The sequence below is a fragment of the Centruroides vittatus genome, unplaced genomic scaffold, assembly GCF_030686945.1.
Source record: "Centruroides vittatus isolate TY-2023 unplaced genomic scaffold, ASM3068694v2 contig_417, whole genome shotgun sequence".
Lineage (NCBI taxonomy): Eukaryota > Metazoa > Arthropoda > Arachnida > Scorpiones > Buthidae > Centruroides > Centruroides vittatus.
The window spans coordinates 1,259,498-1,272,821 of NW_027122227.1; the positions used below are offsets into that span (position 1 = coordinate 1,259,498).

At 29.9% G+C, this 13,324-nt stretch overlaps 1 protein-coding gene across 2 annotated transcripts in view; it reads left to right on the plus strand.

The window, feature by feature from the left end:
* The window catches only part of LOC136976643 (basic helix-loop-helix ARNT-like protein 2), a 132,939-nt gene that overhangs the window by 105,566 nt on the left and 14,049 nt on the right, over positions 1–13,324 (plus strand). For both annotated transcript variants that reach the window (XM_067271990.1, XM_067271989.1), the window contains 4 exons: positions 22–171; positions 1,776–1,920; positions 4,226–4,332; positions 6,773–6,923. In XM_067271990.1, coding sequence (XP_067128091.1) covers positions 22–171; positions 1,776–1,920; positions 4,226–4,332; positions 6,773–6,923 — 553 coding nt within the window. The remainder of the gene's footprint in view (positions 1–21; positions 172–1,775; positions 1,921–4,225; positions 4,333–6,772; positions 6,924–13,324) is intronic.

Here is a 13,324-nt window from a genome sequence, read left to right on the forward strand (position 1 = left end):
AATTTTTTAAATATTTTACAGGTAAAATAAATTCAGATAGGTGTTCATTTTACTGCAGGATTAGAGAAAGATGTCAACCTCGTTCAGAAGTAGTAACTTACCAATTAATTCATATTGTTGGCCATATGACTTTAACAGTAGATAAAAGTGAAAATGAGAATAATTCTGTTTGTAAGCAAATATTTTTTCTAAATTATACTTTATATCAAAAAACTAAGAATAGTATAACTTCAATATATTTTAAACTTATATATATTATAATTATAAGAATAATAATACATAAGCAAGTTTTTAAAATATTTATTGCATAATATTATTATTATTATTATGTTGGGTTTAGTGGGTTATTCTCAGTCGACACCAGGTGCTATGTACTATGATGGACTTGAATTAAGGCATAACAACCAAAGCAAAACAAAAATTAAATAAGTGTGTCAGTGTGTGTCTGTATTCAAGAATTTCCTAACAATATGACATGTATTTAATATAGTTGCCTTCTGTAGTGTGATGTATTTGTTTCTATTCAATTGTAATGTTTCCAGGCTTTTGTGTATTGTGTGTGATATGACACCTGTAGAGGAGAGAATGACAGGTACAATAAGCACCCTATCCATCCTCCATAGATGCCTTATTTCCTGGGCGAGTTCTGTGTACTTTCTGATTTTTTCAGTGATGTGTTTTATATATTGTGAATGTTTGGAATGGATATGTCTATAATATATGTGATTTTATTGTGTTTGTCAATGAGTGTGATGTCTAGTCTGTTGTGGTAAGTTGTTTTATCTGCGATTATGGCTCTGTCGTAGTACATTTTGTGCGTGTTGTTTTCCAATACTACAGGTGGAGTGTATTTGTAGTATGGTTTGTGGATGTCTAATAATTTGTGTTGTTTGCAAGCTCTTGATGTATTATATTTGCTACTTGATTACAGACAGATTATGTAAATAAACTGTCTGTGCCAAGAGCTTGCAACTGGAAGTGATGTGTTGTATAGTTTCTGGCATGATATGACATTTTCTGCATGTGTCATTTGTGAGTGTTGTATCTTTGATTATGTGTTTTCTGTAGTTTTTAGTATTTATGACCTGATCCTGTATGGCAATCATGAATCCTTCCATTTCCCCAAAGAGGCATATCCGAGCTAACCAGCTGTTTGACACAGTTTTGTCAACAAAATCCTGGGCCAGGTCATAAGGATGCCTGCCATAGAATGCCTTTTCAACCCATGATTGCAATATGCTAGAGTTATTGCTTTATGTAACTGTGATGTTTCTTGGTTTTTGTAGAAAAACTCTCGGAGTGTATGTATTTTTTATTATTGTTATTATTATTACATTAATAATAGACTACTGATACAATAAGTACTTTATTATTTCAATACTTCTTTCTTGCATGAGTATTATACTACATACATTACACAAAAGTCTAGGAACATTAACTTTCTTTTCTAACATTAGTATGGCTACTTTCTGTAATATTATGTATGTGCATATACAGTATATGACATTACAAAAAGCTGTCATATTAAACACGTCATACAATCAAGAAATTCTTAAACATTAATCTTACACAGTGCATAAACATAACGCTAGCTTGTTTGGTAATTATGTCTCAATCTTGGTTTGGTGTAAGCACTGTTATATAAGTTAAATAGGAGACACTCTACCATAAATAATAACAAATATATAAAAATTTTTATAGATATATGTTAATTTTATAATGTTAATTTTAAGTAGTGCTATATAAATATTTTTTATCGTTATTTTAAATTTCAGTGAATCAAATGAACTGTTTATTCAAAGCATTTGTTAGAGTAGTTCATACAAAACCTTGCAATGAATTATTACTCAATGATGCTATTGAAGATGAATATGTTACACGTCATAGCTTAGATGGAACAATCATATTTGCAGATCACAGGTAAATAAATTATTAATAAATTTATAGAAAAATTAGTTAATTTTTGAATTTAATGGTTCTATCATGTGGGATAAATAATTAAATGCAATATCTTAGTGGAGCACACAGCATGGCTTTCAGTTGCACTCTGGAAGTAGGCTGATTTCAGGGGGCTACATCTCACAAAGGATCACATATAGAGTAAGATTCCTTTGACTTTTTTGCTCCTATGGATATGGTCTACAACCCTTAAGGTCATAACAGTTTATTCAGATCAGAAATTTTACACTAAATATAACTAATAAATAAAAATTGTCTCTTGCTACTTTACACTTTTTACTTTAATTTCTAACTTAACAAATTAGTCTGCATGAAATTCTAAGCTTGCACATTGTTTTTTTTTTTTTATGAATATTTAATCAACAGTTGAAATTTAATTTGCTGTTTTTTCAATTTTTCTTTAGAAACAATGTAAAAGCATTTTGCTTTTAATTTTTCATCTTTGGAATTATGCAGTTCAGTTATTTGCAACGGAATTGCTTTTTTAGTTATTGAAAAAAAGAAAGTCTCCATTCACCATCATTTATTTTTAGTCATCTATGTTATTCTCATACATTTCTGTGTAAAGTTAAAGGAAAACAGAGAAGTAATATTGTAAAACACTATCATATTACAGCATTTCATTATTTTCTTGTTTCTAATTAGCATTAGCATAGAATGGTACAATTTTTTAATTTACAGAAAATGAAAAAGCATATTTATTCTTACATATTTATCAAACCTTTTAATGGTCCAGCAGATAATTTTAAAATAAGCAGACATTTTTAGCCACTTTTAGTAGCCATACTCTTATTTCAATTCAAAATCTCAGAATATCAATGTACAGATTTTGACAGGTTACAGTTTAGAATTTTCTGTTAGCATAAACTGTCTAATTTCTTTTATGGTTTTGGTTTATTTCAAATAGGAGGAGTCTAGGAAAGTTAAACTAATTTTTCCTGATTATTCATAAAATCTAGTATATGAGATACTTTGATTTTACATCTATGTCATAGTAATTCCTTGCTATCTGACTACAGTTTATATTACAATAATTATCTTATACAGGGTGAGGCAGAAAGGACGAACATTTTTGAAATGGCTAGAACTCACCACTAGTTAGAATGGCAGATTTGTGACAGGTAGCATGAAAGTAGTAAGGTCTTAGCATTGTCTTTTCAGTTGAAGGCATGGAACCGTGGATGACAGAACACTGTGTGTTTACGTACAACTGAGGAAACAGTCATATGCATAGGGGATCATTCAGTCATATGCATCTGATAGGAATACGTTTTTGCATCCTTGCATACAATGGAAATGTATTCCCATCAGACGTGTGTGGTTTCAACAGGATGGGGCGACAGCCCACACAGCTAGAACGTTGCAATTGACGTTATTTGTCGTCTCTTCCCTGGTCATCTCATTTCCGGGTTCGGTGACATTTATTAGCAAGGTTGCAGCCAAAGTTTTCAATGTGAAAACATGTACGTCGGCCATTCAGCACTGCCTTCCTGTAAGCCTAGAAGTTTGACAATGGAGTTTGGAACGTCAGTGGAATCATGCTTGACGTTCCAAATGCCATTGTCAAACTTATAGGCTTACAGGATGGTAGTGCTGAATGTCTGACGTACACGTTTTCACATTGAAAACTTTATCCACAACCTCACTATTGGCCTCTTTGTTTGCCTGACCAATCCATGTGCAATTATTTCTTGTAAGGATACCTCAAGGCATGTGTATATGAGCATAAGCCCATTCTTTGAAAGAACTGAAGAAAGCTATTTGTGTGAAAGTTGCCAGAATCATCTCCAGAAATGCATCACTGATAACAGACACCACATAGGAGATGTTGTTTTCTACACTTGTCCAGAGTGCATGTTTTTTGTTCCAACATAAACAATATTTTGGCTGAATTGAATCTCATCAAAATTTGTTAGAAGTCATAATATTTATATGATTCTAATAATTTTTTCATTTGAACATATAATATATGTAAGAGAAGTCATTTCTCATAGTTATTATTGTAATTATATATGATATGTAATAAGATTTTTTTAAAAGTTTGGTATATGATATTTATTTTTAATGGATTTAATTCTAAAATATATATTATGTATATATAAAAAATAAAATCTAAGATATAAAGAAACTTTCTCATTTTATCTTAGAAATGGAAAATACTTTTTTCCTTACATTTGGTTATTCAATTATAAATGTAATTATTTAAAAAATTTTTGAAATGTTTTCAACTTGGATGTAATTTTTTGTCATATTCTTTTTTTTTTAGGCTCTCGACAATTACTGGCCATCTTCCCCATGAAGTATTTGGTAGATCAGCTTATCATTATATTATTGCTGATGACATTCCTGTTGCACTTTTTGCTCATAAACTAAGTAAATAATTTTTATTTTGTTTTTTATAATATCCAACTACTGAATATTTATGTATATAACTGTGTACAATATATAATTAAATAACAGTATATGTCTATTGACATACTATACTCACTCATATTTTGTTCTTGGATACGTATTAAATTAATATTAATTTAAGCTTATTTTATAAGCTTAAGTCTAATATGTATCCAATTTGTAATAGTATTGTGTCAATATTTAAGAAATTTTTTAGTTCTGGAAGAATATATTTAAATAATAATTTTATTTTATTTATATTAGAATTTATCCATACTGAAGGCAAAGAGTGTTTAGTATTATATATAAATATAAAACTTTAAATGCATGATGTTTTGTATCTGGAAAAGGAATTATTTATGAAAAACTATACAATAGATAGATAAATACACAGGTAACAGTGTATAGAAACTGGGTAGATGATAAAATTATATAAAAAGAACAGCAACAAAAATCATCTTTACTTTATCCAGCAATAAAATTTCTGACAATAAATGTTTATTTGTCAGAAGTCTGTTTCATGTCTTTGTGTGAAGACATTCCATCTGATGGAGTGTGAAGATAGAATGTTTGCATGTTAAGTCTATTTCACATGTTTGAACTTTGAAGATGAGTGTTGTTGTTGTTGTTGTTCTTTTTATATTTGAATTCAGTTTGTATTGTATCATTTATGACTAAATTTAATTGAAATATATTTCAATTAAATTTAGTCATAAATGATATGTATTATATTGTAATGTAAACAGTTAAATGACAGGCTAAACTATAATTTTTCTACTTGCTGTATTTTATGGAATATATGATGCACTTCCATTTCAGCACATAATATTTAGGAAAAATGTGTTTAGTGTGTATTTAAACCATTTGGCACCTTTGGTACTTGATCCTAAATCTTTCTTACTGTATTCTGGTTAAAAATTAGAATGTATACTTTTTTTTACCAGAGAAAAAGAGGGTTTAAAGGAAATCATTAACAATTAAAATTTACTGTTAAATATTCTACATGAATACATGCAAAAGCTGCTTAGCTTATATCAGCTAATAATAATAATAATAAGTCATAATCACATATAAAACAATTTACCACAACAGACCAGACATCACACTCATTGACAAGCACAATAAAATTACATACATTATAGACATATCTATTCCAAACACTCACAATATATAAAACACATCACTGAAAAAATCAGAAAGTACACAGAACTCACCCAGGAAATAAGACATCTATGGAGGATAGATAGGGTACTTATTGGACCTGTTGTTCTTTCCTCTACAGGTATCATACCATACACAATACACAAAAGCCTGGAAACATTACAATTGAATAGAAACAAATACATCACACTACAGAAGGCAACTATATTAAATACATGTCATATTGTTAGGAAATTCTTGAATACAGACACACACTGACACACTTATTTAATTTTTTTTTTGTCTTGTTTTGGTTACTATGCCTTGACTCTGGTTTGGCATAGTACACAGCAACCAGTATCAACCAAATATAACTCACTAAACCCAACATAATAATAATAATAATAATAATAAATAAAAACTTTTTGAAGAGACAGAAGGGTTTATGATTACCATACAATACCAGGTCCTAAATACAAGAAATTATAGAAAATACATCTTAAAAGACACAACATTCACAGGTGACATCTGTAAGAAATGCCACATTATATATATGACTGTACAATACATTACTTGGTGGCAAGCTTTTAACATAAACTGACTATTTACATTGACATAATCAAATAGCAAATGTAATACATCAAAAGCTTGAACACAGACAAAACTTTTACACATTCAGGAACCATACTACAAATACTCTTCAGACAATCATAGAAAATAAAAAAAAAATCCCCAGGAATTTTTGGGAGTGGTCTGTCCTGGATGTATTGGGGCTATATTCCTCACTACCCAATTGCCCTTCATGGGTCTGGCCAAACCTGCAATGGATTTGAAGAAAGATCTTATTGCTCATAAGCTTAGAAAGAGTAAAACAAAAAAAAAGAAATAAAAACTGTCACTCTAGACTACATTATGTTATACAATGCAATTCCTCAACATGTTTTCTATGCTTTTCAAACTAGGGTTTATTTTTAACATCATCTTCATTCCCTGGGACTTCTTTGAATCCTGGGATTTAATTGAGGAAATAGCATAATTTACCAGTTCAATGAAAAATTGGAACATAAAATGCTCTCTCTATTACTTTCAGTTAATAATAATTGGAACTGCATAAGTATTTATTTTGTTGAAATATATAGTTTAAAATTTTATCAATAATTTGAGTAAGTTATGGTGTATTAATTTTTGTTGTATAAAAAATATAGAAATAATTAACAACAATAAAGGAATATGAAATAAGTTTGAACTGTACATAAAATTAGCTTTTTTATTTTATTTTTAGTGTTTGCCAATAATGTTGGAAGAGGCTTAATAGTATACCGATTAAGAACTTCTAACCAAGGAAGCGTTTATTTGAAGAGTTCAGGATATCTGCAATATGATAAATCATCATCAAAAATTGATCATTTTGTCTGTGTTAACAAACTTCTCAGGTATTAATTAAAATATTTAGCAAAATTATTTGTAAGAATTTCAGTTTTAAGTCAGTTATGAATTATTGATGAAATATTTAATTATGGCATATTAATCAATTAAAACAAATTATATAGATAATTGTCTAATTATTAGAATGCCTAATAGTCAGAGTTATCCTAATAAATTATTACCAAAAGTACTCTGAATGAAAAGTAATTAAAAGCAGATAACATTTATAAAATAATGTTATAAGTTATAAAAAAAATTTAGGATGTAATTAATTTTAATATAAATTTAATAGCTTGACTGAAATTTAATTATTAAATATTTATGAGTTTGCTTACATGGCAAAATTATTTGTAATAAAAATTACATTATATATTTATATAGTATTTTATCAGATAATTAATTAATTAATTTTATCAGATCATTGTTAAAAAAACTGTAATTGATTAAAATATAATTAAGCCTTATATTAATTCAATAGTAATAACAAGTTATAGTATAGTGAACAGGTTAAATCTAATTATTATATGATATACAGTAGAGTCCCTTATAATGCAGGGGATTCGTTACGCATTATAGGAAATTGCGTTATCGAAACCTGCATTATCACACGATTTATGAAAGTTTAAACCTTGGCCTATAAGTTGGAAAAAAAAACGTATACCTCTGATCAACAAAATTTGAGGGTTGTTGCTTGCTTTATTTGCGCATTGTACTGGACTCTACTGTAATTTATAGTAGACATACAGGGTGGTTATAATTAAAGTTGCCATACTCAGACCTGTCTAGTGCCCATTCTCATGGAAGTATTTTGATGAAACTTGGTATATATGTTATATGGACCATGGGGAAAAGGAAATGATGCTGTAAGGTGTTTTGAACACGTGACTGGTGCAAATGGATTGCACATTAAACAAATGTTGTGAATAAAAACCTTTTGTGTGTTTCCATTTTGTGTTTCTTGTTCTTCATGTGCCATTTGTTCACCTAGTGGTAAAAATTCTAACTAAATATTTTTTTTGCATTTTTCTTTTTCCCATGGTCCATATAACATATACACCAATTTTAATTTTCACAAAAGGACACAAAACACTTTGACAGATCAACTAGCTAGTGCATGTCAAAATATGTCCCTGAGAATGGGCTCTAGACTGGTCTGAGTAGGGCGACTTTAATTATAACCACCTTGTGTTTATTAATTTAGCTCTTTTTTTTTGCATGAATCAAAGAATATGCTGAAAAATTATAAGAGAAAAACTTATAATTTTTTAAAAATTAACTTACAATTTTTCCACATTCTACAGCTGTTGTACTTATTGTACACAAATGTTAAAGCAAACTCATATTCTTGGAACTAAATTTTCTAGTGAGAAAAGAAATATAGATATTAACTATATTATGATGCATCCACTATATAAAAAGATGTTATTACCATATTAAAAATGAAATTAAGACCACCAAAACATTTGTTCTACAGTGTAAATATTGAACTTTACTGCTGGAGTGTGGGTGTTTTACATAAAGTAGTATTTAAAATATTTATTGTTTTTGAATAAGAAATTTAAAGCAAGGTTTCAGCAGTCAGCATCATGGAATTTGCTGAAAGATAATAAGGGGCTGTTCATAAATTACGTAAGGGTGATTTCAGCCATTCTAGACCCCCACCCATTCCTGTGTAAGAAACTGTAATATTTTCTTTGATCCCCCTTCCCTTCCCTATCTTACGTAATATTTAGGCATGATTTTATAGAAAGATTTTAACAAAAACAATTTTTTTTTTATGAAACTTTAAAAATCTTAGGTCCAAAATATATAATTATTAATTAATTAATATGTACTATTATTTATAAAAGACTTTATGTGAACAAATTTAAAAATATAAAAATTTAATGAATTTGAACGAACAATTTATTTTAAGAACTTTATTTTTTAATTATTAACAATCTTTTTATTATCATCATCATTAATCAACGTCATAATATTCATTTTTATATCAGTTTTAATTTTCACAAAAGGACACAAAACACTTTGACAGATCGACTAGCTAGTGCATGTGTAAACAGAAATGTCATACAAAATAAAACAAGAGAGAATAGAGAGAAACCACATTCCATTGCCACATTGATTACATCTTTGGCTAAGGCCAAGAAAATAAACTACATGCTGCTAAAATGTGCTAGGTGCACCTGGGACTAAATCATAAAGCTTGTAAAACTCTATATAATGGGGCAATACAACCAATACCACTTTACGCAGCATCTAGCTGGGGTCATGTAACTAGTAAAAATTCAGTAGCAAGTAAATTACTCTCTCTTCAAAGACAGTTTGCCATCAGAATTTCAAATTGCTGCAGAACTGTTTGTACTAATGCCTCTCTGATTCTAGCAGAGCTCCTTCCTTTGCCACTACGTATTGTAGAAAAGGTTCTAAACTACTACATCGAGGCTTGACAACAGTCTCTACTAGTGATGTAACGAATATTATATTTGGCTCAGGCCAAATACCGAATATTCGGCCAGGAGCGTGGCCGAATATTTAGCCAAACTATTCGGCTTGATTAACACACGTACGAAAATTGGCGCGCAAACCGCATTATGGCAAGGATCGCGCACCCTGTTCTCTTCTGGCCTGCTGTCACTACGATTCTTTCTTCCGGTATGTCTAAATTATTTTAATTAATTAATTAAATTATAATTATTAAAGTTAATATGAGATGGAGCCTAACGTCTACCTCTAGTGCCTAATTGGTTTATAATTTATGTAATAGCCATAAATAGCCCGATATGATTCAGCAGTTGTTGGTATTTAGATGTAAGTTATAACTTATAAGTTATTTTATTTGCAATCGATCTTTTTAACTCTTTAATTAAACACTAAAATTTCATTTTTACTATGTATTTGTAGACTGAATAGTACCCTAAGGATATACTTTAGTGTTGACATTTATGGTCTAGTTTCTCCCCAGTTGTGGAACAGTTCAAATATATTATTGGAGGGTTTCTATTTGTGAAGTTTTGTGATATTTTGTTGCTATTGTTTTTGTCAATATTTTTAAAATTAACATGATTTCAAATGTTATCTTTGTATATAATGAGAAATGCTCATTCTTTGCTTTATATATAAAATAAATTATATATTAGTTACTCATCTTCTAGAAATAGATAAATAATTCTTTCATTAAATACGATAAGTTTCAATAAAACGTTTCGTAAATCATTTTAAAATATCGTAAAAAATATTAAAATATACGCAAATACGAATATAACATAATTAACTAAACAATAACATTAATGCCCGATACATTCTAACCTACACGTCATCAATGCCATAAGATATCGGGCTAGATAAAGGCTATATTATTATTTAATTATGAAATAATTTAATACTAGAGTTAGATGCTATTTCTTACTAATTTTAATAATGATAATTTAATGCTTAGCATTAATAAAAGTTACCAAAATGATTAATTTATTGTGTTTTTGTTATTTCTTACTCCCGTTTTTAGGTATTCGGTATTCGGCTGAATAGTGATTAAATATTTGGTATTCGGCCGAATAGCGAAAAATAGGCCGAATATCGGGTGGTAACTGAATATTCGTTACATCACTAGTCTCTACTCCTATCTATGGCTGTTCATATGCTATCACATTGCAATTACCCTATCTCTGATTGTCACCCTGTAAACAAGGTTATCCCCAGGGTACATTTGGTGTCATCTGCTTCCTCCATGGATAACCATACAGACATTAATATCTACACAGATAGGTCCAAAAGCCCCCTTCATGTCAGTTCAAGTATCTGTATCTTCCTCCAAATTGACATATTTTGCCCAAAACATGTTAGAAGGTACAAATATCCCACATACCTCCATTTATCAAGCTGAAGAAGATGCTGTCTACCAACTGTTCAGTGGGCCACTTCACTACCAAACAAAACTTTGTCTGTCAGCATTTACAGTGTTCTCACTCTGTCCTAAAAGCTTTATTAAATCCCAATTGCAATAGCAATAAATTCACATATATCCAGCACCATATTAAAAATCTTGTAAATAAGATAACTTTCATGTTTATTCCTGGTCATACTGGCATTCTAGGCAATGAAAAAGCCAACTTTGATGCTAAGTCAGCTGCAAAGGATGCTGACTTGGACTACACTCACATCCTCTCTCATGTAGCAGCCTTAAAAATTATATTCATGACAATGCTATTCAAAAGTGGAATAATCAATGATTAAGCAGTAATACTGGTAGAAGAACAAGACTTTATTTTCCTAGTGTTGAATGCAGGTTCTCATTACCTCTTAGAGATTTAATATTTGCTACTGCTCAACTACTTACTGAGCATGGTAATTTTAGAAGCTATCTGACAATGTATCTGGCCTGTTGCTTTTGCTCTACAGAAAATCTAGACACCATTAATCATATTATCTATCATTGTCCAATTTATGATCAAGATAGACTTATTCTGAAATTAGAAATCTTTATACTTGGTTTCAGGTTGCCATGTCCACTTGATAAGCTTGTTCAGAAGCCACTGCTTGATGCTTTTTACAATTATGTTCAAAAAATATGGAAGAACAGACTATTTATAATTTATAATTTCTAGTTTTACATTTTAGTTTTCACTAAAAGCTGAATACTAATTTTTTGTTTACTTTATATCATGTATTTTGGTTTATGTATTCTTAGTGTTTTACACCCATAGGAGTGGTGCACTTATTCTAATAAAAAAAAAAAGAGAGAGAGAAACCACCACATGACCTTTTCCCGATGACAAAAAATCTGTAGAGTGAGTCTGCTAGCATTATTATTCTATCACGTCACACAAGATGGTGTCAGTACAACGAGTGTTCTTAATAGAAACCCCCAAATTGAAGCCAAATTCAAAACTCCACCACTCAACGAGATCAAAAAATAAGAATATTACAAAATACCTCATGTAATTTATGGACAGTCTCTAAAAAGTGTGTTTGACAAAGAATAAGTAAATCTTGTAATGAATATAGTGTTTAATATTCGAAAAATTTCTGAGAATTCCATATACTTCTCTTGTGAACCTTGTCACCGGTGCTGCCAATATTCGTACGCTAACGTTTTCGGCCCTTCACTAGGTCCTTCTTCAAGCGAAAATTTATTCGAATTTCTTTTTTGACCGTTAGATCGAAGAATATCCGCTTTTTGGATAAAATTCGAATTGTTTGATTCCGTATCTATGGAAATCGCGTGTCAATAATATTCCAAATTTTACGCAAAATGATCACGCGCTTATTGCGCTTATTCCAAATTTTACGCAAAATGATCACGTGCTTATTGCGTAAAATTTGGAATATTATTGACACGCGATTTCCATAGATACGGAATCAAACAATTTGAATTTTATCCAAAAAGCGGATATTCTTCGATCTAACGGTCAAAAAAGAAAATCGAATAAATTTTCGCTTGAAGAAGGACCTAGTGAAGGGCCGAAAACGTTAGCGTACGAATATTGGCAGCACCGGTGACAAGGTTTACAAGAGAAGTATATGGTTTTCACCCCGGTGTGTATAGATGAACTGAATTCTGAGAATTCTTTTTTAGATATCAAACAATTCATTTATCATGAGATTTTAATTTTCATTATAACAATACAAATGATTTTCTCAAATATTGAAAAAAATTGAATTTTGAAAAATTATTATGTTATTGGAGAAGTTATTACTAATATAACATTTATGAAAAAGAAAGAATTAAATTTAATGATTGGAATAACTATTTTATTTATACAGTAAGACCCTGCTTAACATGAGGGATGCATTCCTAGATGACAAAGTGCTAAACAAAACAGCATTAAATGAGGTCATTTTAACATAGAGTAAATAGGGATAGGGAAACACGCTACCAAAAATAAACAAATTTTGCTTTAATTTTAAGTTATTTTTATATTAATTTGTATAATAAATATATGTTAAATAACACATAAACATCTGCACACAGAAATGTAAAGTTAATTTTTTGTGATGAAAGTCCTGACTTATCTGAAATTTCTGCTTTTTGCAATAAAGTCATGAAGTTTCATTTGTCACTTTTTTTCTTTCCTTAAGCAAATACTGGTAGCAGAAGATTGAATTCAAAACACCTCATTTTGCTTTAGCACTCCTTTTGAAATATGGATCATTCACTACAATTTGGTCAATGATTTTGGTTATTGTTACCAAACTTTTACTAAGGAAATCTGTAGAGAAATTTTTTGGGTTCTTCATTTTCAGAATCTCCATTTTCCAGTTCTGCACAAATTCCTTGTTCTGCCAGTTCTTGTAGGTTGTCATTGGTATGGCTCTTGCCAGAAACCTGCAGTAACTTCTCAATATCCTGATTGTCTACATCTCCTAGTCCTGCTGTATTGATTAGGTTGACAATTTGGTTAACCTAACGACA